Raw genomic sequence first — 16,240 nt, 5'->3', positions numbered from 1 at the left:
TTGACATTTCGTTCCTATAAATCAACCCACTCAGTCGAGCAAAGTAATTTCTTTAAAAATATGCATTCCTAGGACTGAGCGCTGTGTGGCTCAAGCCTGTAATCCCAGCACTTTGGGAGGCCGAGGCAGGTGGATCACGAGGTCAAGAGATCGAGACCATCCTGGTCAACATGGTGAAACCCCATCTCTATAAAGATTCAAAAAATTAGCTGGGCATGGTGTCGCGTGCCTGTAATCCCAGCTACTCAGGAAGCTGAGGCAGGTGAATTGCCTGAACCCAGGGGGCGGAGGTTGCGGTGAGCTGAGATCGCGCCATTGCACTCCAGCCTGGGTAACAAGAGCGAGAAACTCCATCTCAAAAAAAACAAAAATGCATTCCTTTACTTTTTCTTTGTTTTTTGTTTGTTTGTTTGTTTTGTTTTGCTTTTGAGATGGAATCTTGCTCTGTCGCCCAGGCTGGAGTGCAGTGGCTCGATCTTGGCTCACTACAACCTCTGCTTCCCGGTTTCAAGCAATTCTCTTGCCTCAGCCTCCCAGATAGCTGGGACTACAGGCATATGCTGCCACACCTGGCTATTTTTTTGTTTTTCTTTTAGTAGAGATGGGATTTTACTGTGTTGCCTAGGCTGGTTGCAAACTCCTGAGCTCTGGCAATCCACCTGCCTCGGCCTCCCAGAGTGCTGGGATTACAGGTGTGACCTACTGTGCCCAGCCACTTTTTCTTTGTTTTCTTTTGATAGAAATGATGCCTGGTTTGCCCTTAAGACAATATAAAGTCGTGCTGATGGTTCTCGGAGTGTAGTCTACAGACCTCTTGGGATCCTTGAGACCATTTCAGGGGTCAGCAAAGTCAGAACTGTGTTCATAATCATATTATGATATTATTACTTCTTTTTTACAGTGTTAATGTTTGCATTTACTTTGCAGAAGCAGTGGTGGGCAAAACTGATGACTTGGCATTCACCACAGCAGACATCAAGCTGTACTCATAGTTATCTTATTCTCTGTTGTCACACATACTCAGTTAAAAAAACAACAGTTCACTTAAGAATGTTTTTGATTAAGTAATAAAAACTATGAATTTTATAAAGTCATAACCCTTGAGTACACATGCTTTCAATATTCTGTGTGGCACAATGAGAAGTACACATGGAGGGCTACTGCATACCAAAATACGTTGTCTCAAGGAAAATCATGAGGTGATTGAGTTCCAAGCTGAACTAGCTGCTTTTTCCTTATCCTTTTTTACTTGGAAGAGTGACTGATGGATGAACTATGGTTACTCAGATTTACGCATTTGGAAGACATTTTCCCTTGTCTCTATTTTATTCCTATCTTTTTCAGGCCTGTCACCATTGTGCTTATATTTCTGTGAGGCTCTGGTGTTTACAGAGCGTTTATTTATATCTGGTATTACAGATACAGATGGTCTGTGGATCTGAGTTGAATTACTTTAGCATATAATGCTGAATTTAGGTAGAGATAGAAAAAAATTAAAATTATAAAAGAATAAGAAACAAATTAAGTCTTCCAGGGCTAAAATTATGGTCTTCTAGGATATTTAAGTTTCTTGTTTTGTTACTACCCGGTTTTACACTTCACTGTTTCTGCCTATTCATGATGGAATTCCTCCTCGATTTTTCTGCAAGGATTTTTTAGAAGGCAGGAGAAATTGCCAATATCAAAAGATTTCTCTAACTTCCTCTCTGGGTTTATGGCTAACTAGAAGTAGTCTGTTTCTCTTAGATTTATTTCTATTACTCTTCTCCTCTACATCAATGTGTGAATGTGATACTAGATTTATATGAAATATCATTTTTGACTGGTCTTTTATTTGTTTTGACTTCTACAGAATCTTGCCTCCTGGAATCCTTCAAATCCTGAATGTCTCTTACTTGTGGTGAAGGAACTTGTGCAACAGTATCACCAGTTCCAATGTAGCCGCCTTCGGGAGAGCTCCCGCCTCATGTTTGAATACCAGACATTACTGGAAGAGCCACAATATGGAGAGAACATGGAAATTTATGCTGGGAAAAAAAACAACTGGGTAAGGAGCTTTGAGAATGGGAAAAAAGATGACTTCATCTATAATAAAATAATCAATTCAGATGTCCATTTGTAAATCCTAGTCATTTCTTCAGATAAATGTGGTCTAGGCAGCCTATATGTTTCTCATAATTTAGAGTTTAAAGAGACCTTAATGCTTGTCTAGTTCATTGTGTTTCTTAAAGATATTATCTGGGAAGTTTATAAGATTCAGAGTTTCATCCTCAGCCCCAGATATTTAGCAATCAGAGGTGGAGCCTGAGGGCCTGTACCTGGTCCCAACCTCCATGTCGTTCTGATGTATATGGCTTGCAGGTCACATTTTGAGACACTAACAAGTTTCCCCTTCCTTTGAATGGAAGACTTCTTTAATATCCTGGTCAGGTAAGAGAGGTCAGTCAGTCTGGAAGCAGCTAGTTTACATGGTGCCTTTTATATTTTCTTTTTGTAATTTATAATTACATGATCCTTTAAAAATTGAAGTCAAATATTACCACTCCTCTTCCCAGAACCTTTTGTACTTCTCTTTTTTCTCCCATGGTAAAAGCTAAAGTCCTTCCAGTGGTATAAAAAGCTGTAATTCCCATCACCACCATCTTCCATCCATCATTAATTCCTTCTGTTCATCTCCTACCTTCCTCTTTTAAATTCAGCTCCAACCACACTGGTGCCCCACTGTGCTGCAGGCACACCAGGTATTCTCCTGCCCAAGGGTCTTTGCATAGGCTCTCTGTGGTCAGGCATGTTTCCCTCAGATATGCACGTGGCTAATACTCTTCTTCCTTCAAACTTCTAATGTTATGTTCTCAATGATGCCCTGTTAACACCCCCAGCAGCTGTTTTGAGGTATAATTTACATATCATAAATTCACCTGTTTCAAGTGTACAGTTAATGATTTTTAAAAAAATTTGCTGATTTGAGCAACCACCATCATTATCCAGTTTTAGAATGGTTCCATCACCCCCGTCAGATCCCTCATGTCCACTTACAGTTAATCTTGTTCCCACCTCCAGCCTTAGTCAATCACTAAACTACTTTCTATTTCTATAAATGTTTTTTTCTGAACATTTTTTATGATGGAATCATACTACAGTATGTGGTTGTTTGTGACTGACTTCTTTCACTTAGCCTGTGTTTGAGGTTCATCCATGTTGTAGCATGTATCACTACTTCATTTCTCTTTATGGCTGAATAATATTCCATTGAATAGATGTTTGACATTTTGTTTATCCATTTACCAATGAATGGCCACGTGGGTTGTTTCCACCTTTTGACTTTTATGAATAATGCTGCTGTAAGCATTCATGTGTAAGTATTGTTAATACCCCCTTTAAACATTGTGACTTGCACCTGTACCCTCTCCTGTATTCTTTACTTTGCTCCACATGGTTTTTTTCATCTCCTTTTAGCACGCCATATAATTAATTAATGTATTAATTATATGTTGCTATGTAAAATAATCATTCCAAAACTTTCTTCTAACAGTAATATTTATTATCATAGTTTTTTGGCGGCAATCTGGGTAAGCCCTTTGCCTTACATGCTGTGCTTGAAGTGTTGTCAAGGGCTCTGGTCATCTCAGGGCTCAACTGGAGATGGAGTCATTATAAATGCATGCATGTGGTTGTTGGCATAATTCCATTCTTCATGGACTGTGGAACTGAGGGCCTCAGTTCCAGTGCTGGCTGTTGTCCGGAGGCCGCCTTCAGCTCCTAGCCTCTCTACAGGGTAGTGCACAAGATTTGGAGCAAGCAAGTAGGTGAGAGCAAGAGGGAGTGTGTGAGCAAGATAGAAGTCACAGTCTTTTATAACCAAATCTTGAAAGTGACAGGCCATCACTTTTGCTGTATTCTATTTGTTAGGTCCAGTATTACACCTTCCCAACACACCTACACACACCCCTACACACACACACACACATGCACACACACACACACGCACACACACACAGACAGACAGACATGGAATTACATATAAATGTGAATACTGGGGACCATTGGGAGCCACTTAGAGGGAGCCTACCACACTTATTTATTATGTTAATTGTGTGTCTGTCCACATTGGAATATAAAATCTCATGAGGGTGGGGATCTTTGTTCTGTTCACTGGCAAATCACAAACACCTGGAGCAGTGTTTCCCACCTCATTGCTGTTCCATAAACGTTTGTCGAATGAATGAATGAATAAACTTGCATTAAGCACGAATAAGTTTAGGTGCTCATCTCTGCTAATTCCTTTAGGTTTCACTGTCTTTTTTCGGCTAAATACATGCTCCCTTTTATTCTTCAGCGTTTTCTTTTTCTTTTTTTGAGACAGAGTCTGGCTCTGTTGCCCAGGCTAGAGTGAAGTGGCACAATCTTGGCCCACTGCAACCTCCGCCTCATGGGTTCAACCAATTCTCCTGTCTCAGCCTCCTGAATAGCTGGAGCTACAAGTGCATACCACCATGTCTGGCTAATTTGTGTATTTTTAGTAGAGACGGGGTTTCACCATATTGGTCAGGCTGGTCTTGAACTTTTGATCCACCCAACCTCGGCCTCCCAAAGTGCTGAGATTACAGATGTGAGCCACTGGCCTCTTTGACTTTTTTTTTTTAAAGGTTATGATTTCAAGGTTTTACATGTGATTAATACCTTTGAATCAGCATGACTAAAATTTTTCTTATTACAAATCATGTTGTTTGTTCAGTTGAAGGTTTTTTTCGTTTTGTAAAGTCTTAAATTTATATTGCAGTAAAAGACATAACACTCAATTTACCATCTTTACTATTTTTAAGTGTGCACTTCAGTAGTGTTAACTATATTCACATTGTTGTGCAACAGATCTCTAGAACTTTTTCATCTTGCAAACTAATCCATTAAACACTAATTCCTCCCCGCCCCCAGCTCTTGGCAATCACTTTATTATTTTCTGTTTCTATGATTTTGACTCCTTTAGATACTTCCTTTAGACACCTGTATGAGAATCGTATAGTATTTGTTTCTTTGTGTGTGTGTGACTGCTTATTTCACTTAGCATGATGTCTGAAGTTCATCAGCGTTGTAGCGTGTGATAGGATTTCCTTCCTTTTTAAGGCTGCATAGTATTCAATTGGGTGTATTTACCATATTTTACTTATCCATTCATCTATCAGTGGACATTTGGGTTGTTTCTACTTCTTGGCTATTGTGAATAATGCTACACTGGTGTGCAGATATCTCTTTGAGATTCTGCTTTGAGCTCTTTGGGATATACACCTACAAGAAGGATTTCTAGATTATATAGTAATTCTATTTTAAATTTTTTGGGGAATTTCCCTACTGCTTTCCTTAATGACTGCACTATTTTACATTCCTGCCAACAATGCATGGTTCAAGGCTTTAACTATTGATTATTTTGAAATGTTAATCTGTTTATATGGTTAGTAAGGAAAACTTTGTTGAACTTGGTTTATCCTCTATCCCCAGCATTTTTCTTATTCAATAATCAACTTAATTACCCTTACATAAATGGATGTTAATTGGCATGACTTCTTGGTGAACCTGTGTTGTCTTTAGTGCTGACAAGCTCATCTGAAAACAGGAATAGCTGTCAAACTAACCAGTCTTCAGTTTTTAGGATTTGCTTTTCTGCCTTATTCCCTCTTTTTAATATTAAGGCTGAATTTGAATAGAATCCAGTTTTATGGCACCCTTGGTTACCTAATAATTTTCAAAATGTTCAGTGGCCCAGCTAATAATTGAGCTGTAGTTCATCTAGGTGTAGAAGTTTAAATTCATTTCAGGCAGATAGTTTGTATTTATAGTATTTTTTAAACTTTCTGTTTAATGTTACTGATATTCCTTTCTTTACTTACAAAACCTACTACTGCTATACTTATCCCAGTTTATTTTGATTGGATATTAAGAAGTTTTTAAACATTGGGGCAATGGTTATAGATTCAGTTCAAGTAAAGAAACAGAATCCTATAACAAGGCAAAGTAGACTGAGGTTAAGCTTACAGTAGACCAGGCCTAGGGAAGGCCTAGTAGAAATGGCACCTGAGACTATAGAAGTAAAAATATGAGTTGAAACCAGGGAGCAGGTCAAGAAACAGGGTATAAAAGTGAGTCTTGAGGGATGAACAAATTAGAGCTTGGCATGAGGGTTCAGGAATATGTTAAAGGATTCCACAGCCTGCTAGTGGAATCAAAATCTAAATCAAGAATCTGGAGATAAATACTGGACCCTGACAGAAAGAAAGGAGCTTGATTTTGAGCCAAGATTTTTTTGGATCAGGGACTATATTAGTTTCCTACTGCTGCTGTAAAAATTACCACTAATTTGGTTGGCTTAAGGCAACACATTTATTATGTCATAGTTCTGAAGGGCAGAAGTCTGAAATGGGTCTCCCTGGGCGAAAATCAAGGTGGCGGCAAGGCTGCATGCCAGAAGGCTCTAAAGGAAACCATTTCAGGATACTGAAGAAACTTGCAGATAGGCTCTCTGGGACATTATCTTTTAGAGAAGCAGAAAAATCGTAGAAGACTGTTAGAAGTAAAAATATCCTGGAGATTTTTTAAGAAATTAAGCTCAGATCTTTAAGTAGATGATTTGCAAAAATTAAAATAAGAATGCTGCAGTAGACAATTGGAAAAATAGTTGGGTAAATGGAAAACTGTCATGACAAACTTACTTGACTTCTTTAAGGTAAGTAAATATCATAGACTTAGATGATATTTTCATTTTCAGTGAAGCACTTGGTTATTCTTTCTTAGGATTCCACTGACTTTTGCTCTTTTCTTAGTTGTTGGGATCTGTGGAACCGTTCCACCTAAAAGTTTGGGTATAACTCTTGTCAGCCTCAGGTGTTTTGTGGAATGTCACAGGGCTTTTCCTTTGACCCTGTCTTGTTAAGGGTTTTGTTAGGGGCTTGAATAAAGCCATACAAAGTAAGTGTTTCTTTTTTCTGCTAGCCCAGAGCTTAAAAAGATAGATATTATGAGAGATAACAGAATCAGCATTAATAATTATTTTTATGTGCTGGAATGCTGCACCACACTAACATGATATGCTTTAGTAGGGCCAAGCCACTATGGGACTAGTAGCTTTTATGGAAAGTCTACTATGCTAGGTTTTGAGTTTAAAGATAAAAGTAGATCAGATATGGCTTTGGCTCCTGAGGCTGTTAAAATCCAGTTAAGATGGTTCAATCTATATCTGTAAAATGAATTTGAACAATACTGTATAGATTACAACTCAAATGGAATTTGCAGCTGTGTGAGCATTCAGCAGTAGAGCCAGTGACTGAGGAAGAGAGTGACCAAGGAAAGCCTTTACTGGTCAACTGCTGACCTAGACCCTGAAGGAAGGCGGACATAGATGGCTCTGTCAGGAGAGACGCTTAGTGGGGTGTATGACTGGGGAAAACTTAGGGGCATGACTTACATGGGGAACAAGAATTGTAAGCACATATTCAATTGGCTGTGATCAGTAAAACACATCTATTATGTCTTAGTGGCATTTTGAAACATGAGGACACTTTTATATGAAATAAATGAATATTTATTAATTAAATCATGAACATAGTATATTCTCTAAATGAAACATTACAAGAATCAGTAGGTTCCTTCTGATCTGAATGGAAATTCAGGTATTTTAGTTTCTTCTGTTCCAAGTAGTCCATCTGATAAACGTTTGCTCTGAAGAATCTAAGACTGGGAATGATTATTTAATTCCTTTGCATTACGCAGTTCTGTGTATTAGAGAGGATGGTCTTTACTCTTGTCATCACTGAATTTTTCTTTCTGCCACATATATTTATATTCTTAAAAACATTTCTGCTCTAAAAGTATGAAGCGTTGAAAAACCTGATATACTTCTTCCTTTTACTACCAGTTGGCATGAGGAAAATGTTACCATGTAGAAGAGGAAAAGCGCTCTGATCTGCTATCAGTCTTCTGACAAGCCTGCGAATTTGAAATATACATTCTCCCACCCTGTGCAGACACTCTTCTCCCTGCCCCCTGAACCTCCACTTAGAGTTTAGGAAGCACACTTTTGAAAGTACACATTAACAAAAAATACCCACTCTTCATTGTTTAATTTTTGACCTTTCTCTTTTTATCAAGTCATTTCTCCTTATTGCTTTGCTCATCTCTTTTAATGATTTTTAGGTATTTTATTCATTGTCTATGCTGGTTTTATAATGTTTAAGAAATAGTAATAATAATTATAAAACTATAATGTTTAGGAAACACCTGTTTTTTTTTTAAACAGGTGAAAACAGATGCATATTGGAATATAAGCTTATGTGTTAAGAATGAAGAACACTATGTGCCTGCCCATGCTTGGAGTCGTTTTTTAAAAATGTATTATTTTATATTTTGTCCAACATTTTATTTTGAAATAATTATAGATTTATAGGAAATTGCAAAGTAGAGATCCTGAATATCTTTCACTCAGTTTCCCCTAGTTGTTGCATTTTCTGTAACTATAATAAAGAAACCAGGAAATTGACACTGGTAAAATGTATGTGTATAGTTCTGTGCCATTTCATCACACACGTAATTTCCTGTAACCACCATTGAAATCAAGATGCAGATATTCCATTACCACAAAGATCTCTACTGCTACCCATTTGAGCAGAGCTATTTTTAAGATCATAATTTTAAAGTGATGAATTCCCATAATGTAAGAACTATTAAAAGCATATATCCTGTTTTGATATGACATATCAAAACAATGATACAGCCTACACTTTCTCAATGGGTAAATCCTAAGGTCTCATTTTACATGGCCTCTATTTTATTATTATTATTATTTATTATCTCTATTTTATTTTGCCTTGTTAATATTTTTGTCATGGATGTGTGTATCAGAAGAACCGGTGTGTCCATTTTCTGTTGCTCACAACAGAATACCTGAAACGAATAACTTATAAAGAAAAGGAATTTATTCCTTATAGTTATGGAAGTTGAGAAGTCCTAGGTTGAGAGGCTGCATCTGGTGAGAGCCTTCTTGCTGTTGGGGACTCTGTGCAAAGTCCTGAGCTGGTGCAGGGCATCACATAACAAGAGAGTTAAGCATGCTAACATGCTCACTCAGGTCTCTTTCTCTTCTTGTAGAGCCACTAGGTCCCCACCTATGATAACTCATGAATCCATTAACCCATTAACCCGTGAAAGGCCCCACCTCTCAATACTGCCACATTGTGGGTTAAATTTCAGCATGAGTTTTGGAGAGGACAGATATTCAAACACAGTGTTTATTAATTGCAACAAAGCACAATAAGCAAATTTGTGGATTTTATTTTGCCTTGTTTTGATTCCCAGAACTTAAAGTTGGCTTATTGTACCTAACATTTTGATTAAAGTGTTATTTTTTGAGATATGAAATGTAAGTTTTGAGATATTCCAAAACTACATAGTTTATACATAAATATCATCAATGGATGATCTGTGAGATAAAGCAGTTTTTAAAGCATATTTTTTCCTTAATAATCATTTATGCTTTATAATGGGATGTGAGACAGTTAACTTTTTTGCTTATATTTGACCCAAATCCTAGTAAGATTTTAAAAATCTTTGGCTTATCCATTAAGCTCTGGCAACAATTAAAAATATTGTACAGAAAGGAAAGGAGCCATTTTATGGTATCTCCTCCCCTGAATTAATGTCTTAAGCTTCCATCATGTCATCGTGCTGAAATATTATGTGTAAAGGGAAAGTATCTGAGCAGTGTTTGAGTGTGAGCTCCTCTACGCAGAGGCCATTTGAAGATATGTTGGAGAGGGAGAGTGATCTAGGGGGCAGGAGCTTTGGGTTTTCATTCTGCCACCAGTTCTTTCTGTGTGACTATAGGTTTTCCATGTGTCACTTTCCTGGAGAAAACTGCACTGTTGTCTGGACCTTGACACAAAGGTTAAATCAGCTCTTGTGTAGGAAACTGAGAGTTAAATAAATATGGAGTCAAGTAATACAAAATATTATTATTAGCTCTTTTTGGTATATCCTTCAAGTAAGTTATTATAACAGGTGTTCAATAAGTGCCAATTCAATGATTGTTCCTGTATGACCCCTCAAAAATGCTGTTAGTCATGAAGTTACCATATATGGACCAATAGAAGCTATGACCTCTAAGGTGTGGATAAAGTGTAGAAAGCAAAGTGAAAGTGAAAATTTTCTTACCAGGAGCAGTTTTGATGGTCTTCTGAGGATGGGAGAACAGATTTCAGAGTATTAGGAAGAAAGGGGGAGAAGAGGAAGTAAATGCAATAGGTTTAGACGGTTTTTGAAGGAAAAAGAAAAAGACATTGGCTAAAAGATGCTGTCCCATAGTCATTCCCCTTAACCAGCTGGCATTTATCAGTTTGCTTGTGAGTAATCTTTCAGGTTTGTAGTATTTGGTAGCTTATGTAGGTCTTTAGGTATTTGTGGCAGGGAGTGTTTAGCTTAATGTGGGGATTAATGTTAATGGGAAAATGTCTAGAACTGTGCTGTCCAATACAGGACCTTCTAGTTAAACATGTGACTATTGAGCATTTGAAATGTTGCTAGTCCGAACCGAGATGTGTGCGCATGTGAAATACACACCAGAGTTTGAAGGATTAGTCAAAAAAAATCTCATTAATAATTTTTATGTTGATTGCATGTGGAAATGGTTATATTTTAAATATATTGGGATGTATTATTAACTTTTTACCTGTCTCTTTCTGCCTTTTAAAATGTGACTATTAGAAAATGTTAAATAATTTAAAATTATATATATGGCTCACTTTTGTGCTTTGCTTTTTTTTTTCCTCAGACAGCACTGGTCTAGTATGATAGGAGAGGAGGGCCAGAGTTGCTAAGAAAAGATCAAAATATCTGGGGAGCCTGTAAGTGGATGGCCTTTTCCCTACTGGCCATGAGGATATAGTAGGTGCTCTGGTCATGCCAGTCAGCTATATAGAGAAGGGCATATAGGGGTCTTCGCCCATGATTCCCCTTTAATTTTTGCTGCTTGGGAGTTATATCCTGCTGGCATTTGACTTGGGGATTAACAAGTGGTGGCTCCTTTGAAAAGGGTGTAGTGTGGTGGTCAGAGGAACTGACCATATTTGTTTAGTTTTGTTTTTAACCACATGGAACTGTTAGGAGTTGGACATTATTTAAAACAAATGAACCATGACAGTGGCTCCCTTTTTAATTGCTTTTGTAATGGAATTTGTTGTACTGAATTTTGACTTGTAGGTCAGTGGAAATACTTAAGATCTTGCTTACAAACAAGATAGCTATTATATTTGGTTTTTAACCTTATTAATAGAAAGTAGTATGTTCATACCTAAATTCCTTTATACCTCAAGACATTAAAGATGAAAATGATAACTTTTAAAATCATGCTGACATTCAAAAGAACTCTGTTATTGTGTTTTAAACTGTAGAGGCATCAGTAGAAAATTCAAGTTTCTTTCAGCAGCAGGATGCATCCCGTGGAAAAGATTTTATTTTCAGGAAGCATACGAAACACAAAGGAAATCCTTTCCATTTCCTTTGCCTAACTTTCAGAACAGCATGTGGGGAATGACTCTAGTTGTGCCACCTTACTTATCTTTGTGAGGCCACTCATTTGTTCTGAAATTGTGGGTGCATTGCCCCATCTCTTTAGTGACCATTTAGATGTAGTGTGCACTCCTTGCACAGTGTTCTCGCCGTGAAAGAAATGGACAATTGTTGTGAAAGGACCAGCTGAATTGGGTTTTAATACCTTTTATTCATGTACTAAAAGACAAAGAATTCTACATTTCAAGTATGCCATAAGAAAAGTCTTCAGGTGTTTAAAAACTTCTGTTTGGAGATGTACGAATGATTCAATCTGTTTCCTTCCTCAGAAAAGAGTTTCCTAGCTTTTCAGTTATTTTCAAGAAATTATGGTACCATTAACTTACTTACTTCAAAGAACTGTGGAAATGTGTTGATTAGTTCAGGGAGGCTCACCTACGCCAAACAGAATTCTTCCCTGGGAATTTGGAGTTAGTGCTGAGGGAATGAGATTGGTTTCTTTATGAGTAATTTGTCTGTAACATGAAAATCTGGGACCTTTTTTCTAATAACATCTAGTCAAAAGAATCAGAAGCTGGCAAATAGAAAGGAAAATGAAGTACAGACACAGCAGAGACAAGAGACTAAGAGAAAATTCTGTAGGCATTAGAATCCTTGGAACTGAGGCCATGCTGTGTTTTTACCCTTAGGTTTCATGAGATCCCTCATATCCTTTCAATAAATTCTCTTTTATTTATTCAACTTAGTTTGAATTAGAGTTCTGTCACTGGAAACCAAGTGTCCCAAGTGAATTACTTCCAAAGCGTCCTGTGAATATCTCTGTCAAAACACTTACTACGTCGTACTATTTTGTTTAATTGCCAGTCTAGTCCAAATAGACTTTAAGTTCCTTGAGGACACATAGACTGTTTTGTCTTAAGATCTACTTTATCTAGCCTAGTACTTGGCACAGTAAGTATGTGCTCAGTAAATATTTGATCAATGAATGAATGAATAATGCATGAATTGTGGACATTTTATTATATATGCTTTTAGTTTTATTTTTTTAATTCCTTAAAAAATTTTTTTGAATGGATAATATATTTATATTGTTCAAAAACCAGTCTATGTAAAGTAACATAGTGAAAAGTCTCCCTCCCATCTTTGTCCTTTGTCCACCCAAATCGTACCACTTTCCTCCTATCCAGGTAAGCACGAATGTATCTTTTTTTCTAGTATAAATTTTTAGTTAGTTTGTGCGTATATAAGCAAATACTAATATATATTCCCCCTTTTTATGCAAATGGTAACGTTTATTATACACTGTCTTGGACCTTTCTTTTGACTTAATCTGGCTCAGAGATTTTTTTTTTTTTTTTTTTGAGACGGAGTTTCGCTCTTTTCACCCAGGTTGGAGTGCAATGGCGCGATCTCAGCTCACCGCAACCTCCGCCTCCTGGGTTCAGGCAATTCTCCTGCCTCAGCCTCCTGGGTAGCTGGGATTACAGGCATGTGACACCATGCTCAGCTAATTTTTTTGTATTTTTAGTAGAGATGGGGTTTCACCATGTTGACCAGAACGGTCTCGATCTCTTGACCTCGTGATCCACCCACCTCTGCCTCCCAAAGTGCTGGGATTACAGGCTTGAGCCACCGCACCCTGCCTCAGAGATTTTTTTCTGTATAAACATGTATAGAACTCCCTTGTTTCTTATACAATTGTATATTATCACAGTGTACAATTGAATTATAATTTATTAAATCTGAACTTTATTATTGGACATTAAGGTTGCTTCTATCTTTCACTATTATAAACAATACTGTAATAATCTTGTATATATGTCACTCTGCATGTGTTCAGGTATGTCTGTAAGATAAACCATTAGAAATGGAATTGCTGGATCAAAGATTATGTGTTCATAATTTTATTGTCAAAATGACTTCTATAAAGTTTATACAGGTTTATTAATCCAGCAGCAATGCATGAAAGTGGTTGTTTCTCCACAGTATTATCAATAGTATATTAACATACTTGTAGATTTCTGTCAAGTTTTACTTTTTGTAATGGCCAACTAGCTCCTTACTCTTCACAAGTAACAGCTCAGAGCTCTGAGCAAAATGTAAAGCCATTTGTCTGAAAACACTAGAGAGTGATCAAAGCAAGCAAATACTGGATGGACGTTGATACTTGGAAGAAGGGAAAGCAGAGTCTTGATATTATGGGATAGCATCAAAATGTTTACTATATAAGAAACTAGAGTCCTAGAAGGGGAAGAGAAAGCAAGAAAGCAGGAAATAATTGATAACACATATATTTCCAAATGTGGTGAAAAACAAATGTACAGATTGAAGAAGCTCAACAAACCCCAGCTGGGATAAATGCAAGGAAAAACTAAAACAAAACATTATGGTAACAATACTGACAACCAAACAAAGAGAAAATCATAAGTGACCAGGGAAGAATTATGCTTTATATGCAGTTCCCTCTCATTGCTTTTCTTCTTTAGACTTTTCCTGCCTGGTGTTATTTACTTTTCCTTGTGGTCTTTTGACTTAGCTTTAAAAAAAATTCCCTCAAAGTAATGAGCCCCCAACCCTAGATGGTTCATTTCTTCCTGGAATTTGCTCTCAGAGCACTGTGCCCTTTGATAGCGTTTATCACAGGTTATGATTTATTTTATTAATTTTTTATTTTAGATTCAGGGAGTACACGTACAGATTTACTACAGGGTTATGTTGTATGATGTTGAGGTTTTGGTTTCTATTGATTCTGTCACCCAAATAGTGAATATAGTACTCAATAGGAAGGTTTTCGGCTCTTGTTCCCTTTCTTTCCTCCCACCTTTTGGAGTCCCCCGTGTCTGTTGTTCCCATGGTTATGTCTGTGTGTACCCAGTGTTTAGCTCCCACTTAAAAGTGAAAATGTGGTATATGGTTTTCTGTTTCCGCATTAGTTTCCTTAGGATAATGATCTCCAGCTATATCCATTTTGCTATAGAGGACATGGTTTTGTTCTGTTTTTATTTCTGTGTAGTAGTCTATGGTGTATAAGTACCACATTTAAAAAATCGAATTTACCATTGATGGGCACCCTTAAGACAAGGTAGTTTCCATGTCTTTGCTATTGTAAACAGTGCTGTAATAAACATACAAGTGCAGGTGTCCTTTTGGTAGAGCGATTTATTTTCCTTTGGGTATGTACCCAGTAGTAGAATTGCTGGATCAAATGGTAGTTCTTTTTGGTTCTTTGAGAAGTCTTCAAACTGCTTCCCACCTGCCTGAATTAACTTTCATTCCCACTAACAGTGTTTAAGTGATTCCATTTCTCCACACAGGTTATAATTTATAGGAGTGATTGTTTTGATTAATGTCTGACTCACCTACTAGACTGTAAGCTCCATAAGGGCGGTGGTCCTGTGTCTTTTACTTGTTTGCAATGTCTAGCAGACTACTTGACATATTTTAGGCCCTTAATACATAGTCATGAATGGATGAATACACCTTGAGTCTTGAGATTGAGCTCTGTGACTCTTTGTTACGCTCTCTCAATAGGCAAGTTTCTTGACTGTTCTAAGCCTCAGTTTTCTCATTTCTAAAATGGATATAAATAAATTGTATCTACCAAACAGGGTTTTGGGGATAGTTAAATGACATATTTTAGAAAACATTTTGTAAATTATAAAATTCTAATTAGACTAACTTTGACTTTCCTTTTCACATGTAGTGTATATTTATGCATGTGTTAAGGAACAATCTCCAGATTTAGGCTTACTGGTTTTCAGAGTCCATTTGAAGAATCAGCCTTACCAGTTTGTCACGCAGCTAAAGTTATAATCACTCTTGAGTGTTTCTTAGCTTTTAGCTATCTAAGTGGTAAGAGCCGTCAATTTGAGATAAAAGCTTGTTTGTTGACAAGGGAAGTGTCTCTAAGAAAGGGAGTAAAATTTTCCCTTACAGAGCAACCTGCACTTGGACTCCATTCTGCACAAAATGTCTACCTGTCACTTCTAAAAGGAGAAAAAAAATGGTCACAGCTATGATTACCAGAAGAAAAGCTTAGACCTAATAAACTGCCCAAACTGAGAGTCTTGTTAGTTTAAGTTACTTGCCAACATACTATAACTTGAAAAAAGGAAAGATGCACATATTTATTGCTAATGCTGGGGAAATTGCCATTAAGGCAGTTGGCAGAAAGGCTGACATTTTAACAGTCATAGGTTAGATAATTTTCTGCATCTATCCAAGAGAAGATTTTGACCAAGGACTGACAAAAAAAAAAAATCAAATTATTCTGTTCACTTGGCGGCATCTAAATGTCTCATTTTCAGCTTACAGGAAAGGTTGCTGTTAAAGCAATCTTTGACATTACAACCCAGTGACCATAAATTGCTTGAATAACTGTTGGAAATTCAAATATAAAACCGCATGAAAGTCGTTATCTGTGGTGGAACAAGGATTTTTCACTTGTTTTGCTCTTCATTTACTGTTTATAACTTAATTTTACATTAAGATTGTTTTAAACTTATCATGTACTCAGTTTTAGAGAAGACAATTAGCTTATAGGTCATAAGGAAAATCAGTGCCAGAATGGAAAACTGAATTCTTGAGTCTTAGTGTTCAGCATTTCCAGTGCTGTCAGAAACAAGTGTTGAGTTTTCTTTGTTCTTCCAATGGCAAAATAAGGAATGTATGGTAGCCTTGAAAGTTGGCAATC

At 37.0% G+C, this 16,240-nt stretch overlaps 1 protein-coding gene across 7 annotated transcripts in view; it reads left to right on the top strand.

Annotated features, from left to right (window-relative positions):
* Positions 1-16,240, top strand: part of BABAM2 (BRISC and BRCA1 A complex member 2) — a 450,382-nt gene that overhangs the window by 143,935 nt on the left and 290,207 nt on the right. For all 7 annotated transcript variants that reach the window (XM_002757914.6, XM_017964446.4, XM_003734762.5 and 4 more), the window contains one exon: positions 1,853-2,047. In XM_002757914.6, coding sequence (XP_002757960.4) covers positions 1,853-2,047 — 195 coding nt within the window. The remainder of the gene's footprint in view (positions 1-1,852; positions 2,048-16,240) is intronic.

Source organism: Callithrix jacchus, chromosome 14 (assembly GCF_049354715.1).
Source record: "Callithrix jacchus isolate 240 chromosome 14, calJac240_pri, whole genome shotgun sequence".
Lineage (NCBI taxonomy): Eukaryota > Metazoa > Chordata > Mammalia > Primates > Cebidae > Callithrix > Callithrix jacchus.
Note: the sequence above shows the minus strand (reverse complement) of the source record. Positions and strands in the feature narration are given on the sequence as shown.